General features: G+C 60.2%; 1 protein-coding gene across 1 annotated transcript in view; it reads right to left on the reverse strand.

Annotated features, from left to right (window-relative positions):
* The window catches only part of PASK (PAS domain containing serine/threonine kinase), a 28,100-nt gene extending 11,219 nt beyond the window's left edge, over positions 1-16,881 (reverse strand). The window contains exons 1-10 of the mRNA XM_090285405.1: positions 16,838-16,881; positions 11,200-11,421; positions 9,795-10,027; positions 9,096-9,266; positions 8,404-8,544; positions 7,766-7,900; positions 7,347-7,607; positions 6,022-6,181; positions 4,947-5,091; positions 2,152-3,302 (exon numbers count right to left, since the gene is read on the reverse strand). Coding sequence (XP_090141531.1) covers positions 2,152-3,302; positions 4,947-5,091; positions 6,022-6,181; positions 7,347-7,607; positions 7,766-7,900; positions 8,404-8,544; positions 9,096-9,266; positions 9,795-10,027; positions 11,200-11,407 — 2,605 coding nt within the window. The 5' untranslated portion in view covers positions 11,408-11,421; positions 16,838-16,881. The remainder of the gene's footprint in view (positions 1-2,151; positions 3,303-4,946; positions 5,092-6,021; positions 6,182-7,346; positions 7,608-7,765; positions 7,901-8,403; positions 8,545-9,095; positions 9,267-9,794; positions 10,028-11,199; positions 11,422-16,837) is intronic.
* Positions 16,882-17,577: the final 696 nt, after the last annotated feature.

Consider the following 17,577-nt stretch of genomic DNA (forward strand, 5'->3'; position numbering starts at 1 on the left):
CTGGGTTGTGGGCCTGGTCCCCAGTTGGGGGCGCATGAGAGGCAACCAATTGATGTGTGTTTCCTTCTCTCTCTTTCTCTCTTCCTCTCTCTCTAAAAGTAAGTATATAAAATCTTAAAAAAAAAAATCAATAAACGACTGGCGGAAGTAACGTGACCTATGAAGTAGTCAGGAAACTCTTTTAAAAAGGAAAATAGACTTCCGGCCAAGATGGAGGCTTAGACGGACACGCTAAGTCTCCCTCTACAACTAGAGAGGAATACAACTACTTCAAAACAAAGGATAACTAGAAATTCCAGAAAATAAAACTACACGGAAGCCCAACATATGAAGTTATAAACCAGCGGTGCCATTCGGGCAGGTAAGAGTTAAAGAGGGCAAAGCTGTTTGCGGAGCAGCGGGGCAGCGAAAAATCCCAGCGGCAGTCAAGCCCCTGGCAGTGCGCGACCCCAGCGCTGGGGAGAGCGGCCACCGCATCGCCTTGAACAGTGAGGCCCAGGGGGGCGGGAGGACGGATCCCGGTCTCCTAGCTGAATAACTGTGTGAATCCATTTTGGACACCCGCCCCCAAAGAAAGAAAGCACCACAGGGCTGCGAAATAGGTCGCAGACAGGCGCCGGGCGCTGACTTGTGACGCCAAACGGCGCCGGTCGCTGGGTCATTACGAGTACACAGGCACTGCCCCCGACAGCCGGCCCAAGAAAACAAAACGCATCTGTCAAAATGTGGCAGACAACTATAGAAATACCGGTGACACAACTCACCAGACAGCAGATAGAGAACCTGACAGATGAACAGATAAGAAACCTGTCAGAGGCTCAGTTCTGGGCCATTGTTATCAGGTGGCTTACAGAATTCACAAAAGAGCAGGAAAAAGATAAGAAAGAAGCGAAAAACATTCATAACGAAAGGAACAAAACCGCATACGAGACAGACGGTGAGGAAAAGAAATCCAGAGTTCATTTCAACAAACTGGAATATGGAGAAGGAACAAGCAGTCAACCAATGCAGCGAGAGGAAATGGGAAGCAGCAATGAGAGGATCAGAAACCTCTGGGACAGCTATAAAAGGCCCAACATAAGAATCATTGGTTTGCCAGAGAACGAGGAAGATGAACTAGAACTTGAAAAATTGAGTGAAAATATAATAAAGGAGAACTTCGCAGAATTGGGGAAGGGAATAGACTTGCAGGTCCAGGAAGCAAGGAGAGTTCCCAAGAGACTGGACCCAGGGAGAACCACTCCAAGACACATTATAATCAAAATGTCAAAAATTAAAGATAAAGAGAGAATCTTAAAAGCAGCAAGAGAGAAGAAAAGAATTATGTACAAAGGGGTCCCAATTAGACTATCAGCAGACTTCTCAAGGGAAACCCTACAGGCAAGAAGGGACTGGCAAGAAATATTCAAAGTAATGAAAATCCAAAACCTACAACCACGAATACTCTATCCAGCGAAATTGTCATTCAGAATAGAAGGACAGAGAAAGTGTTTCCAGGACAAAATAAAACTGAAAGAGTTCATTAGATCCAAACCACTGTTATATGAGATGTTAAAGGGACTGGTTTAAAAAAACAGAAGCTAGGGAGATGAAACAAAGGCAAACTAAATAGGCAACGAGAGTGGAAAAGGAACTGTGGGTACGGGAAGCATATTGGGGGGAGGTCAACAGGGAGGGGGAATGGGGAAAGGGAGGGAGATGATATAGGAATTGGGGATCAAGGTAGGAGGGAATGGAATAGACGGAGAGAGGTTGGGAGGAACTGTATGCACAACTAATGGACATAATCTAAAAGGGGGGGACAACTGGAGGGAGGGGGGCCACCGGGTGGAGGGGAGCAGAGGGAAGGGAAATTGGCACAAATGTAATATTTTAATCAATAAAACACATTAAATCTGAAAAAAAAAAATAAAAAAAAAAATAAAAAGGAAAATAAAACTATTCACCTCAAAGGGGCAAGTGAAGAGCCCGACCACCGCGTCCTCCCAGAGCACGGACGGGACAGAATGTCACCTCGCCCCCCTCTGCAGCCCCAGTGGGACCTGGGCTCCCCCGGCCCGGGCTTGCGCACGGTGCCCCTCGTGTTCATCCAGTCCTCGAACCATCATCTCTGCCTGCGGACCCAGGACAAGGACCCCGCCCAGGACGTACTCAGCAGCGAGCCGTCTCGGTGGCAGCAGCTCCCCGCATAGGTGCCCTCCTGGATCTCGCACTGCAGGCGGGTGGTCCTGGACGTCCCAGAACTGTCCCTTCTCACCGGCGTGGAGGTGACCTGGATGCTCGGCCTAGGCTCCTCTAATGGGCGCGTGCCCATGGGGGCGGCGACCAGCCTAGCGGAGCCGCCAGGACTCTCCCTGCCGCTCCCACCATCATGCTCCGAGGTGTCAGACGGTTCTGTCCGATCGAGGCCCTGATGAGCCTCACAGAAGCGCTGGCCTTCGCCAAGGTCGAAATAGGTGCCAGTGAGCAGCAACAGCTCCCTGTCATCCAAAGCCTCTGCACTCTGCCTGGGTGCCGCGCTCACCTCCACCTCGGAGCCAGCCGGCGAGGGGGAGGCCATCCCCACACGCTCCAATGAGGAGCAGGAACAGTCTGAGCAGGTGTGGTCTGTCCATCTGCTGAAAAACAGCTCCCTGACGTTCCAGGGAAGCGCATTCCCATTGGCCTCCGGGGGCTCCGCCACCTCTAGGACGCCAGGGAGGTCTGTGGCGCGGGCGTAGCAGGCCGAGGAGCTGCCCGAGCGGCCACCCAGCGGGTCACACAGCGACACAGGAGCAGAGCAGGGGACGTGCTCAACTGAGGGGACACCCCGAGGTTCCCCAAAGCTCAGCTTGGACAGCTGCTCCTTAAGTAAGCAGGTCTGTAGCTCCTCCCTGTCTTCTCGAGCTCCCGGCCACAGCCCCTCCACAGCCGGCAGTGGCGACAGCGAGCACCGCCCTGTCTCTGAGGGACTGGGGACTGCATCCAGGCTCCCCCATGGTGGGCCCACCCCTGCCGGCTGCCCCACGGTGTCCACTCGATGGGGAGCGGGGCTGGCAGTGCTCCGACGCCTGCCCTCCAGCTGCGCTTCCTGGGGCAGGCCACGCACCTCCCCCCAGCTCCCATCCTCAGCTGGGCTCAGAGCTTCAGAATCTTTACAGGAAGCAAATGGTCTCGTGGCCACGGGCCCAGACCTGCTTTCCCCCGAAAGCTCCTGTCCGAGTCCCCCTGTTGCTGTAGGCTCCTCCAAGGGCGGGTTCCGCTGGTCCTCAGGCAGTGACCGTTCCTGGGCTGCTGGGCCTCCTTCTGGGATGCTGTCCATCCTGGGGACCACAGTGCAGTTAACATGGTTACTTAGAAGCCACATGAGTCAAAAACAGATCACGCAAACTTCCTCTCTATTAGAGACAAGTACAGAGCTTTTAACAACATAAACTTTCGACAGAAAGAAGACTGAATTTTGCAACCAAGTTAAAAACTAAAGCAGCAGTGCACACCTTGTCCAGCTCAGTGCGCGTTTAGCAACAGCCAATCAGAAAGCCTTGAGCACCAGGACCGGGTGCCAGCGGTGGCATCCACCCAGCACACAGCAGCCCCGCCTCAGGCAGGAGCAGTGGGGGAAGGGGCGAGTGTTCACGCCCTGCGTGAAGTTAGCCCGTGCCCGGCTACAAATGTCATCTGACCCCGCGGCCAGGGGAAAGGACCAGGAAGCCGGCAAGAGCAGGGCCTCCGTGGGGGTTCACTGCTCCTCAGAGCTGGAACGGAGCCCCTGAGCACGTTCAGCACGGGGTGGCCACTGAGGAAGAGGCAACCACCATACAGACAGGGCAACTGTGGGGGAACCTGGGTTAGGACGCCCCTCTGGGCAGCCCGGTCGCCGTGGCCCCCATATGACAGACCCGTGTCGGGCCCAGGCACACACCAGCACCAGGACCAGTGGGTGTGGCTATGCCCAGCCTCGTGGGGCAGACGTGTCGGCAACGTGGTAAATGCACCAGTGGTTCAGAGAAGCACAGAAGACAAAGGACCCCACTCAAGGACAGGCCCCACGCAGGAGGGAACAGTGCGAAGCGTTTGGAGGAACAGCAGGAGATTGTTTGCTGGGGGACCTGAGTTTGGGGCGAGGGTCGGCAGAGGCCAGACAGTGTGCTTCTGTGCCTCTCGCTATAGCTGCCTCTCCCCTTCCCCACCCACCCAGCGAGGCCAAGATGTCAGCCCCGGGCCCATCGCAGGAGCTGCAGGTCCTCTGCGGGGGGCAGCTGAGGCAGGAGGACCTGGCTCCCCTCGCCCAGCAGGGCAGACCCCTCTGATGGGGTCCCGGGGTCAGGCCCCGGGCAGGCCTGCGCTGTCTCTCCTGTCTCTGCACCTCCCCAGCACCCAGTGTCACCTTGTCACCAAATTCTGGCCACGGAGAAGGGAGGGAGTGCGGGGAGAGCCCTCTCCTCCCCCACCATGAGGAACCCGGGGACCGGGGGCCTCCCTCAAGGCCTCAGCCCCAGGCCCACAGTCTAAGGGCCCTCCGCTGCTCCCCAGCTGACTGAGACGTGGCTGGGCTCAGCAGTGTGGGGCCCTCCCTGCGCAACCGCTTCCCAGAAACCCGCTGTCCAGGTGCTGAGCAGCTCAGGGCAGAGTGCAGCCTGCCCCCAGTGAGAGCCCTGCGCGGGCACCCGAGGGCCGCCCCATGGCACCCAGCCTGCTGGGGCGGAGCCTCCCCGTCTGAGGAGGAGCCAGGAGAGCCCGCGGTTAACTGCCCACACCACCAAGAGCGGGCACCGCGGTGAAGGAGGGAGAGGCGAGGGGGCCTAGACACACACAAGGACAGACTCATACGATTTTGAAAATGAGAAGATGGTGTTGTATCAGCTCCTGGGACCCAGCTGAACGTTTCCTTCCAGGTAAAGTGGGGGCCACTGCATAGCGGCTGCTGAGGACCACGCCAGGTAACCCACAAGGCCCAGGGCACTTACCCCGGGGAGCGCGGGGTTGCGGGGGCAGAGGGGAGCCGGCCTCTGTCCGCCGGGGCCTGGGCCTCTGTTACAGCATCCTGGCTTCCCTCTGGCTTTGGGGTCCTATCTGATGGCAGCGCGTGGCCACCGGCGAGCACATTAACCCCTAGATCCGGTAACAACAGCAGAAGTGTCTTCCACGTGCAGGGCGGGGGCGAGGGGGTCAACTCCACCTGTCTCGCCTTCGCAGCCTGTCCCGACTCCAGCCACCCCGGGCACCCAGTCCAGGCCAGCACCCTGGGCCCACCTTGCTGCACTGTCCTGGGCCCTGCACTTGGCAGCATGACCTCACTAATGCCAGGGTCAGAGCAGGTCCCTCATCAGCCACAACCCTCCAAGGATTCTTCTCTGACTTGGGTAAAAGCCACCACCCCTCAGCTGACCCCCCAGCTCTGTGCCAGAGTCCCGCGACCCTCCCGGAACTGCCCCCAGCCCGCCCGCCCACCCAGGCGGCTGGGCAGCGGGCAGAGCCCAGTGCAGCTCCTCCTCGCGCCCTGTCAAGGGAAGGTGAGCCCCCAGAAGGCTGTGGGCACTTCAATCCTGTGAGCCCAGCTGCCACAGCCCCGAGCTCCAGGGCAGGTCCCTCCAGGGCAGGAGCCCTGAGCCCGCAGTCCTCAGTGGACAGGAAGAGGCCGCATGGAGTGGGGACTGGGCAGGCAAGTGGGTAACTCGAAATGTTAAGGCAAAAGCACTGCAGGTTAACACGATAAAGACACCCTGCTGTGAGGTTCAGCTCTGGGGTTACCTGATGATCTTCGATACCAGCTCAACCTCCAGCCTCACTTAGAAGGCATTGTGGGGGGGCGGGGGGAGGGTCCTAGGCCAGCAGGGAGCCCCAGTCCCCCCCCACCAACACACCAGTGAGACACGGCTGTGTGTCCTGGCCCAGCAGAGACTGAGGACATCGAGCCCAGGTTCACAGTCCCGCTCTCTCCCCATCACACCTGCGGCGCCCAGGCCCCCGCCTCCTCCTGCCCCCACGGGGGAGGCTCGGGGAGGCTCAGGCAGGCTCGCAGGAGAAGGAGGCAGGCCTCACCCTGGGAGGAGGTCCAGCCCTGCAGCGGGCCCCCGGGCATCTCCCCAGGCCCGCAGAGGCTGCCCATGTCCAGGCGGCTGAGCAGGTCTGGCAGGGGCAGCACGCTGTCGGAGGTAAGGCCCATGCGGCGGTAGAAACCTGGGATCAGGAAGGTGATGTTCTAGAAAACAAACAGCGGCGCTCAGACTGGGCGAGTCCTGCCCCACTGCCTGCCCACGTTGCCTGCTGGGAGGCCCCTGGGGTGTCATCCCTCCAGGTGAGAGAGACAGGGTCCAACTCCTCTGAACGGCCTGAAGGTCCTGACCCTCAATGTGCAATCTGTAACTTCTCCCCTTTTTCTTATAAAAAAGATGAAATTAACACTCTGAAGCTAGTGACTCTGATACCTGCCCATCCTCCGACGTCTGGCCTTTGCCCACATTCCCCTTGGACTGGGAGCCCAGGCGGGCCAGCTCCCAGCTGCATGAGTCCCACCGTAGGAGGCCAAACGGGCCTCCGCAGCAGGAAGCTGCCCCCGGGGTGCAGCAGGGGCCTGCCCCACACTGGCCTGTTCTCAGCGCCAGGGGTCGGGCCCAGGGGGGCAAGGACAGCCGCTTCCTCCGTACCTGCATGTGGCCCCCCACTCCCAGGTGGCCCCTGGGAGCCCCACTACCCTCAATGTTCCTGCAGGAACCCTTTGTCCAAAAATCATGCTGACTGAGTCTCCACGAACTGCAGCTGAACTGTGAGCCCGGGCGACGCTGCCCGCAGCCTACTCCATGGGGAACCGGATGGGCCGTCCCATCAAAGCAGCTTAAAGGGGCAACTCGTGATGCAGATGCATGCTGCCCTGTGGGGACCACGTCTGTGGTGCTTCGTGTGCAGTAACCGGCCCAGCACCGCCATGCCATCGCGTGCGGAGACGCCCACTCCCACATTCAAGGAACGAAGAGAAAGCTCAACCGAAAAGGTCACAGAGACACCTTCCTCCGAGCCTGGCCGAAGGACAGGCTCCCCAGCAGCCCCCAGGACAGCCCGGAAGTATGGACCAGCCCCCCCACACCCCCAGGGTGCAGAGCCAATGCCCACAGCCCTAACACACGCCCTCATCCTAGACGCACTCCCCATGGGGCTTCGAGGCCTGAGCCCCTCCCCGTCCTGGCATGGCCTGGAGGTGGTCCGGGGGCCCACAGCGTGCTCAACGCAGGGTCCAGGAAAGTGAGCGGGCACCTGTCTTGGCCACATGCCTCCAGTGAGGCACGAAGCACAGGCCTGGGGCCGGCGCACACCCTCGGGTGGGCACAGACCAGCTCTCCCAGGGACGCGGCTGCCACCCAGAGGCCCACCTTGCCCAGGAGCTCGGTCCTCCCGTAACCGAACAGCATCAGCGCAAAGCTGTGGTTGATGCCGTAGATGGTCCCGTCCGGCAGGAGCGTGATGAGGCCGCTGAGGGTGAAGAACACCCAGACGGACGCCGAGTAGCCCAGCTCGGGGGCCGCCAGACCAGCTCCTGCCCCCTCACCACTGGGGTGGGGCTTCAGCTTTAGGCTCAGAGGGAAGGTGGTGCCATCCTTGGCTCTTCCAACCAACCTCTGAGTCTTGAGGTTCTGAAAGAAAGATGCACCTCCTGCGGCCGAGCTCTGGTCTCTGCTGCTCTTGACTGTCCATCGCTGGCCTGTCGGGGGGGCACCCAAGCATCCGGCTCCCCACAGCCCCCTCCTCCCACCACCCCCCAGGGCAGGAAGGGCGGGCGGCGGGGCTCTACCTGAGGGAGGTGCTGGCCAGGTGCAGGGAGCTGCACGGACGGGATCAGGTCTGTGACGTGCTGCCCGGCCACCGTGTCCTCGCACTCGTAGCCGTGCAGATGGGCAAAGACACTGTCGCAGGATGTGATGGTTCCCTGGGAGGAAAAGCCGGCGTTGTAAGGAGGCTTCTTGCTCTACACTTCAAACTTCACAGGACCCAGTGACACATTCCGGCCACTCCTGCCGCAGGAGGCACGGGCAGCGTCAGCTGGCTCCTCGTGCTGCGCGGCCTACGCCGTGGGCTGGAGGCAGCCGCGGAAGCCCAGCACCCAGAGGCTCCCGCCCACACCGCGACCGCCACCACGCTCACGCTCACCGGCTGCGTGTCTGCAGCCGCCCCCGAGGGACTCCCGTGCACTGTGTCATTGCTGTGTTAACACAACCCTGAGAGCCATGAGCACAACCTGATTTCACCGAGGAAGAAACTGAAGCACGAGTGGCTGGGGCTCCTACCACACGGGCACGGCTGCCGAGGGGCTCGCGGTGGGGGCCGCCCCCCAGAGCCCTCATCCGTCCCTGCCCAGAGGCACATGACGGGACTAGTGTGTGACACACCGGGGACGGCCCAGCGCGTGCGGCTGAGGAACAGCAAACTCACGTCACTTCGGAAGGAGACCCAGGCCGAGGCCCTCTCCACCGGCTCCAGCACAACCACGCAGCACAGGCGCGGCTCCTGCCGCACCCGCTTCATCCACACGGACACTGGGATCCGCTCCCCGCTGCGGCTCACCACGTCCACCTGCGGGCAGGGACCGGCTGCACCTGTGCCCCAGCACCAGGCCTGCCCTTGCCAAGCCCGTGGCGTTTTGGGGCTCCGCTCACCGGCCTGACATTTCGGCAACTGACCAAAGTGCAAGCCCTGGACCGTCCAGCCCTGAGTGAGGTCCTGCCGGAGGAGCAGGCTTCCCATCAGCAGTGTCTTAAAGAAACACAGCACGTGCCGAGGGTCTTCGTCCTCCTCCTCATGGCTCAGGCCCCTAGACGGGCCATTTTTCGGGTGTCGTGGACCCTGTCTAACTTCTCTGGGCCTGAGACTCGGAGCTCAGCATCTGACATGCAGTTCAACCTGTCCAAGTCCGGGCTGGACATGTCACATGGGCCCGAGCAGCAAAGCTCCAGGAAGCCTTCCCAGTCCTGCCAGCCCCCAAGCCCCCCAAAGAGTAAAAGCATATGTTTCTTTTTCAGGAATCGGGTGTGGTGCCTGCAGGTCTGACCCTGTGTGCCCCCGCTGCCCCGCTGTACCCCCCACTGCCCCTTTGGCTGGCAGCCACTCCACAAGCCCACACTCACCACCGTGCCAAACACCACGGTGGCGTGGCCGTCAGCCTCCACGTGCTCCTCACTGAGGGCTTCCAGCACGTCACAGTCTGGCTTCAGGAAGAACTGCGTGAGCCTCTGGCCGATCAGATCGTGGCTGCTGTAGCCCAAGAGCCGGCAGGCATTGTCGTTGGCAACCAGGACCTGCGTGCGGCAGGGAGAAGACACCGGCTACACCAGCAGCATCTCTGGCCCCCAGGCAGCCTCTCCTGACCATCTGCTGTGGGCGGCTCACACAGTGAGACCCTTGGGTCCTCTGGGTCTCAACTAAGTAGAAACAAGAACGTCCCCCAGTCAGTGCCCAGACCGCGTGTCCTTCCCCGGCCAAGACGGGCGTGTCGTCACCACCGCGAGGCAGCGGTGGGAGTCAGACCACGCCTCCAGCCGGCACTTTCTCTCGGGCACTGGACACAGCTCCTAGCTCGGTGCAGCCACACCTTAGCGAGCACACACACCCAACAGGCTCCCGCCCCTCCCTGAGTCTCAGTCCTCGCAACAGGATTCACTGAATGTGACAGTCACGGTCAGGTCTCCGAATTCATCTCTTCTGTTACTACACAGGAAAACCAAACGTTTTTCTAATTGCACTTAAAACGCACAAGCACCTCTGGCTGAGGTTACAAGTCGAGGCACAGACCCCAAACCCAGGGCTCATCGGAGGGCAGCTAGCACCTCCGAGGTCTTGGCGTCCACTGTGAAGATGGCCTTGTTGGGGTTGCTGGCAGGGCCCGGGAGCAGGGGCATGGAGCACCCCGAGGACAAGCCGCGCAGCAGGGAGCAACAGGATGCGCTGTCCAGGGACGCGGCCGGGCCGGCCTGCTCGGCCGGGGCTGCGCACGGCACTTTCCCGCTGCAGATGTTTTGGGCAGCCAGCGACGAGAGACAGTAGGAGCTCCATCTGTCTTCTGGAAAGAAAAGGAAAAGACACTTTAGACCCTGAGGCAGCCAGGAGCTGCTTCTGAAATGCACAAAGCCCCGTCCTTGCCCCCAAGCCCCCCAAAAGGACTAGGCTAACGTGTGTGGGTGTGTCGCACAGGCCGGAGTCCCGCTAAACACCCCCAGGGGCTCCACGTCAGCAGAGCTGTGTCCCTGGGAGCTCATCACCTGCCCAGCCAAGGGGCGCTCTTCCGCGTCCGCTGTTCCAGTACCTACAGCCCGGACACTGCCCAGTCGCTCGTCTCCTGAATGTCACGCACTGCCTGCCGCCTCCACTCCCCTCCCTCCATTCCGCTCCGTTGCCTTGGAAAGCCTGCTCCGGCACCGCCCCAGCCACACCGCCCCCTACAGCGCCCTGCCCGGCCTCCCAGTGCCGCCCCCATCTCAGTAATGCTGGCCAAACCAGAGTCACCCCCTGTCCCTTCTGAGGAGCCCCCACCTTGTCAGTTAGTGGCCTCACTGACCAGGACCCCCACGGCTGCCCAGGCCCCCTCTCTGGAGGTGGCCAGTCCCAAATTCGGCTCCACCACCTCTTGCCTCCAGACAAGCCCCATGGCGTCAGCTCTACCTTTGCTGCCCAGGGACCAGGCCCCAGGCCAGCGCACCAGGCTGCAGCCCAGTCCTGCGGGGGCTCCCACATGACCCCCACACCCCTACAGACGACAAGCTCCTGAAAGGCAGAGCGACGCTTTCTTCCTCGCTGTGTCTGGGCTCTGAGCTCCAGCTGACTTGGAGACGTCAGTGATGGGTGGGCAGCGGGCCCAGCTCCGGGCCACCCCTAGGAACCCCTGCCGCTCCGACCCGGGTCCCAGAGGGCCTGCCTGAGTCTCCGCGCAGTCAGTGGGCGCCGGCTGAACCGAGCCAGCAGAGCCCCCTCTCCACCGCAAGGCCACCCCGCCAGGAGAGCGCCGCCCACGCTCTGAGGCGCGAGAGAACATTGTGCTCTCATCTGACCCGAGACATGGAACAGATTTCCAACCGCTGCCTGAAAAGCAGCATTTCCCGCCTAAGAATCTCACAGGACAGATGCCACAGGAAGGGCCTGCGGCGCCGTGGGCCCGGCACTGGGAGCCCCAAAGCCTAGGCCTCTCTCTGCAAGGACAGGACCAGAAGCCCACAACGGCCACACGGAGGCTGTCACCGGAGAGCAGTGTCCTGCTCTGGCAGAGCTTCGCCAGCCCGTTCCTTCTGCTCGGGTGTCTGCGGGCCGAGGACACAGACTTGCTGGGCTCGGGGGGCGTCTGCGCAGCGGGGCCCTTGGCGGGCTCTGGCGGGGCCCCACACAGGCTCCTCCGATCGTCCTCCGAGGCCGGCGAGCCCCTGTCCTCCATCGGGAGCCGGTCAGCCATGGAACAACCGCCAGCTACAAAACAAGGGGACCCTGATCAACACCTGCAATGCGAGAACATAAGGACGTTTTAACCAACTAATTCTTCCTAAGGCTGCGTTAAGCTTGGCCCCAAGAGACTCACACACCCAACTGCCCTTTGGGTCGGGACTACGACAGGACGGGAGTCGAACCCAAGTCTCGCTAAAAGGCGCCCTTCCGAGGCCTGCACAGGAAGAGGCGGGAAAGGAGGGGAGAGAGACGGACTGGGTGGGAGCGGGCGGGGGGAGGCCGGCTGAGGTCGCACGGACCGAAGGGCGCTCAGGTCCAGAGCAACGTGACCCAGGCCACGAGCCAGGTGGGTCCGACCAGCTGCAGCATCAGCCAGAGCTCAAAACGCAGCAACATGAGGCCCAGGCTGAGGGTCTGGAGATGGCCCGCACTGGAGGCTTGTTTTTAACTTTTTATTTTTAGACACTTGTGAATTTTCATGCAGATATAAGAAAAAATACAGAAAAAAACCCATGTGCCCCTCCCTGGGTCCCCCCAGTGGTGACACCTTACGTAACCACAGGACAGACAAGCCTCCTGGAGGCCTGGGCCAGGCCTGATGGAGTGAGGAGCCTTGCCGGGGGGGGGGGGGGGGGGGGGGGGGGGGGGCGACGGTTGCCCACCAGAGCCTGCGTCCCACCTCTAGGCCACTTTCTAGGGATGCCGAGCCCCAGAGCTCCGGCCAAGCTCCCAGAACCCCCGGCCTCCGCCCCTCACCGGCCCTCCCCCTGCAGCACACAGGGACCTGAGGACAAGGACAGGCGGGTGCGGCCTCCGCAGGAAGATCAGGCTTCCAAGGGCAAGCCAGGCGCCCACACAGAGGGTGCACGAGGCCCCTCCCACACAGGATGGACCTTCCCAGACCGCCACAGTCCGGCTTGGGGCTCCAAGGGGGCCACCCACCAGCGCCCCCCCACCCCACCCCCCGGCTTCAAGGCCGTCGCCATGAGGCCATCGGGACAGGAGGGCAGTGCCGGCACAACCAGCTTGTGGGCCCGAGACCCCATCATGCCCTTGTGACTCACCACAGACAGAAATTCATCCCAGGTGAATTTAAGAGCAAAAGGTAAAAGTTTTAGAAGGATGTTAGCGGACTGGACAACTGAGCGGCCCCTGCTACCCCAGGACAACTAGATCTCACCAAGAGTGTTTTCATGGCGTCTCTCAACTACCTGAAAGTAGGAGAAACTTCCAAAAAGAACGAACAATACACATGCGTTGAAACTAGACCTGTGAGAGGGAATCATCCCAAAGAGACCAGAAAACTCCCGAGGCTCCCAAATGCAGCCAGTGACCCTCGAGAGGGCCAGGGTGGCCCTCATTCAGTGGCACCGCCCAGACCCTGGCTAAAGCCACCCTTTCCAAAGCCAAGCAGCCTAAACATAGGCCTGCAGTTCTCCAAAGATTAGGAGCAACTAAATATGCTCTCTTCCCGTTAAACCGACAGGAAAACAAGCTGCCATGAGTGATTGTGTGCGGAAATCAAACAATAAACTTAGATACACAACACACTCGATAGTGGAAATACCTGTAAATGTTTAAAAATATGGAAAATGAAGAGCAGGAAAGTTTCTCTAATGACTAGCTAGATTTTGAAAGATATGAACATTTTAGAAATGAAATTAAAAAATTTTTATTATTAAAACAATATTTGTAATTAACACTTTCCCACAAAGAAAACTCTAGGACCAGATGGCTTCACTGTGTAATCCTATCAAACATTCAAAAAGAAAATAACATCAATACCACACAAACTCTTCCAGAAGTTAAAACAAGCAGGGCACATGTCCAATCCAGTTTTTGAGGCCGGGTCATTATCCTGATGCCAAAACCAGACAAAGACATTGCCAGAAAAGAAAACTACACACCAATAACCCTCATGAACACAGATTTAAAAAATCCTCAACGAAATACTTGCAAATCCATCAAGCAGTGTGTAAAAAGGGTAACACGCTACAGGAATGAAAGGCTGGTTTAATATTTGAAAATCAATTCAAGGTAACCCACCGTATGAACAGGCCAAAGAAAAAATCTACATTATCATATCAGATGATGCAGAAAAAGCATCTGACAAAGCCCGCACCCCTTCAGGAGGGAAAACAGCCAACGACGAGGAGCCCAGGAACAGGTCCTGCGCGCCTTCAGGGGCCCGCATGGAGACCCTGCGCTGGCAGCACCCGCCCTGGGCCACGGAGCACCTTCCTCCGGAGCCTCGTCCCCGAGCAGCCTCCTTGGGGGGCCGAGCCCGGGCCCCAAGGCCAGAAAGGAAAGCAAAGGGACGCCCTGGAGAGGAGGCCGGGAAGCTGCCTCAGTTCACAGAAGACACGGCCATTTACAAAGGAAGTCCTAAGGACTCGCCCGATCAACAAACCGAACTTTCACTAAAGCGGCGGGAGGAAAAGGGAGCGAACAGACACGTCACCGAAGGCGGCAGGCAAAGCGCAAAGCGGCCCGTGAGGACGCGTCCGCTTGTCGTCCGCTCACCGGGGAAACGCACACGGGCTCGCGCTGCCGCAGCCCTGTCCGCGGAAGTGAAGGGGGCAAACGCGAAGGCTGCTCAGACCACGGCGCGCTCGAGCCCATGCGGGGGGTGGGGGTGGCAGCTGCCAGGGGCCGAGGACTCGCCCGCGCGCATGTGCCCGGAGACCTATGCACAAACGCGGACAGCCCCAAACGGGACCAACGCCACGCCCATCACCAGGAGACCAGATAAGCAAACCAAGGCCATCCGCACGAGGCTCCTGCCCGCAGGGACAGCGAACGAGCGAGGGACGCGGGCAGCGGCACGTGCGGAGAGCGGCGCCGCCCACATGCAGGCAGGCACGGACGCGTGTCCCGCAGGCTCCGCCGACGTCCCACGCCAGACGAGACAACCCCCTTTCCCGGGGCGCGGCGGTGGCAGTGACGACCTCCGACTCCCCCGCGTGGCGCCCGCGCTCGGCGCACGTCTCAGTGAGCACCCAGCCGCCGGCCTAACGCGGCACGTCGTGTCGCCTGTGAAATGCATCTCCGCGGAGTTAAGGCCCCCTGGCAGCGGCTGGGGACAGCAGGCGCAGTTACAGCTGCAGAGAAAATCGGTGACTCGGGGCACGTTTCAATCAAGGGCCCGGGCGCAACCCAGGGAAACATCACGGTCCAGGGAGCAGTTAGTTAGGAGATGCGGACGGAGCGGAAGAAACATCTGGACAGACGCGGGTGGACGTCTTCAGTAACAAGGAGAGAAACGCACAGACCCGGCCCCCGGCGGGGACCGCAGCCCACCGGGCGTGGACACAAACTGCTAAGCCACTGTTGCTGGTGACTGCAGGAACAACACGGAGCCCGCCCACGGGCGGTGCACGGGGGACGCCAGACACATGACAGAGGGGCTGCGAGTTGCCCCCCCGAAGCCCCAGGGCCGTTCGAAGCCGAAGGAAGTGGCGAGACAGCGGTGTCCAGGCCGGAAGCAGTAACGCAGCTACCTGCACATCGTATAAACGCAGACGCCGGGGGCAGAGCCCTGACCCGTGGGAATCGAAACACGCACCTTCGAAGAAAGTGAGACAGACTTTCTACACGGCTTTGGGTTGGAAAGGTTTTCTCAAACAAGGCAAACTTAATGCTAGAGGTGAGAGTATCTGTTCACAAAAAATATACCATCAAGAAAGTGAAATAAGCCACGACTTATTTGTCACACATACAACCAACAGAGTTAACATCCGGGACACTTTAAAGGTCAGTAATTTAAACTCTAAGACATGGAGCCCGATGGAAAAAAGAATGAGACAGGAACAAGTTGCACAGAAGAGGAAACCCTAATGGCCAATAAACCTATGACAAGAGGCCTGCGCCCTGACTGGGAATCGAACCTGCGACCCCTGGGATTGCAGGCTGGTGCTCAGTCCACTGAGCCACACCAGCCAGGACTTAATGATTTTTTAAAGCAACGACAGTTTGGGATTTGGGAGGATTTGGGGGGGAGAGTGAAAGGTGATTATCATGGGACGCTGAGCCCAGAGAGGCCCTCATGGGGCCTGGGAGTAATCCTATTTCCGTTGCCAGTGTTGATTCCAGAAGGCGGGAGGGACCTTGCTCAGACCAAAGAGAAGCAAGGCGAGGTTTGCAGAGAGCTTCTGGGACAGAACTCCTTCCTCTAATGGGTGACCTTCTAGAACCAACCGTCTTCCTGCCCCCAGAACACAAGCAGGAAAGCAAACAGCTCCAGCTGCCCCACCACTGCCAAGCAACCAGAAGCAGAGCCAGCCACAGGACGAAGCCAGCAACGTGTGGACAGCAGAGCACAAAATGGCAAGAATGCCACTTTGAGCCAGCAGTGAACCCATCCTAAAACCTGCCTTCCTCTGGACTTCAACGTTGGGGCCAATGACCTGCCTCACTGTCAGGGCCATGTGGAGACTGTGTCTGTTTCTTGCATCGAGGAAACCTGAACAGCACCCAGGATAATGGCTGTTGTAACAGAGGGTGGAGGCAAAGGCTTCCTCAAGGAGGCAGTGCACAGAGCTGCCAGGCACCCAGGCACCGCGGGGCCACAACGCCTTCCAGACACAGTGCCTGTTGCCCTTGCAGGGGAGCATAACTCCCAGCGCCCCCCGTCCGCCCCGTGCCTGCCCAAGCAGCCTGGATGTCATCCCTAAGATTGACTGTAATGAGCTCCGCGCTTGGGAGCATCAAGACCAGATGCACGTTTTACAAGGATCACTACGGGGCAAGGGGGGGCGGGGGGATGGGGAAAGGTTCCAGTAATCCAGGCCAAAAATGGTGAGGTCTGAACTAAAGCAAATGGCAGAAAGACGGCCGGGGAGCCCAAAGAGAAAACTCGACCCAGAACTGTCATCGGCTTACAGCTCATGAGGCCAGAGGGTGGAAGGCAACAGGTGCGTGCACCCCATTCCAGCTCAGGCCATTGCCATCCTCTGGAAGAGAAAATGGCTGGAGATACAATGTAGGAGAAATCAGGGGACATCCAAGAGAAGATGCCGGGACGCCGTGGCTGCAACCACGGCTCATGCATTCATCCACGAGCAGGTACAGAAAAGCTCCCGGTGCCGAGCATCGTCGCAGCTGAGCAAGGCAGTCTCCATTCCGGAGCTCACCTTCTCGGAAGACAGGCGATCACAACGGATAAAGCGCACACAGTTAGCTCCAGGGGAGCAGGGGCGCCGGACGAGCCGGGCCGAGAAGGAGACACGAGGACCAGGGAGGGAGGCCAGGGCCGGGTCCCGGGGCGCGGCGCGGGGCAAACGGCCGCAGGGTAGCGGGCCACCGCCGCGCCGGAGCCGCCCGAAGGGGTGCAGACAGCGCCGGGGGCAGAGCTCGGGCTTACTCGGCCGAGGGCAGGGCATAGCCCGGCGGCGGGACCCCGCAGAGCGCCAGCTGCCTCTCCGGAGCGCAGGCAACTCACCGGGGGCTGCCGATAGATTCCCCGCCAAACTGGCTTCACCCAGAAGTACGGAAGTCGAGCTTCCCCTCCAGCCCTACCGGCCAATCACAGAGCAACTCACGGCGATTGACAGACCGTCTAAGCCAATAACTGGTGCCTGTGGGCGGGACTCAGCAAATTTGAGTGGAGAAGCCCGCGCTGACGGTTGCTAAGGACGCACGGGACTCCTACGGCGCCTCCGAGGAGCCAAAAGAGATGGCCAGCCCGGTCCAGCAGACGCCGGTTTCTCCTCCAGCACGGTCCAGCAGGCGCCGGTTCCTCCACTCTCAGGATCGAGAAGGGTGAGCAGCGCGGAGCTCGCCTTTCAGCAGCCCCAGCGCGCCCGCGGTGCCGAGGGCTGACAAAGGCTGCTGCGCCCGCTGTGGGCTGGGTCTGTGTCCCGGGTCCCGAGTGGCTCTCCCGTCACCTGCGGCGGAGCCGGGCCCGGGCCCCGGCACGAGCGCAGGCGCCCGCTCTGACCCCTCTCTCGTCGGCAGCCGTCCGTCTCGAGAGACGATGGTGTAGCTTCTTAAGAGTCTATCTGCACCGCCGAGAATGGCTGTGCAGTCCAACTCGGGAGTGACACGGTATCTGTCTCCTCCCGTGTTGAATCGACATCTTACGATGACGCTGGAGTGTCCTCTCCAGTGAAACTGAAGCTACAGAGCCTGGGCAGGGTGATATGGAGGGTCTGCTGTTGCCCATGCAGCAGACCCCCCCTC

This window comes from Furipterus horrens, unplaced genomic scaffold, assembly GCF_987537825.1.
Source record: "Furipterus horrens unplaced genomic scaffold, mFurHor1.1.pri manual_scaffold_1, whole genome shotgun sequence".
NCBI lineage: Eukaryota > Metazoa > Chordata > Mammalia > Chiroptera > Furipteridae > Furipterus > Furipterus horrens.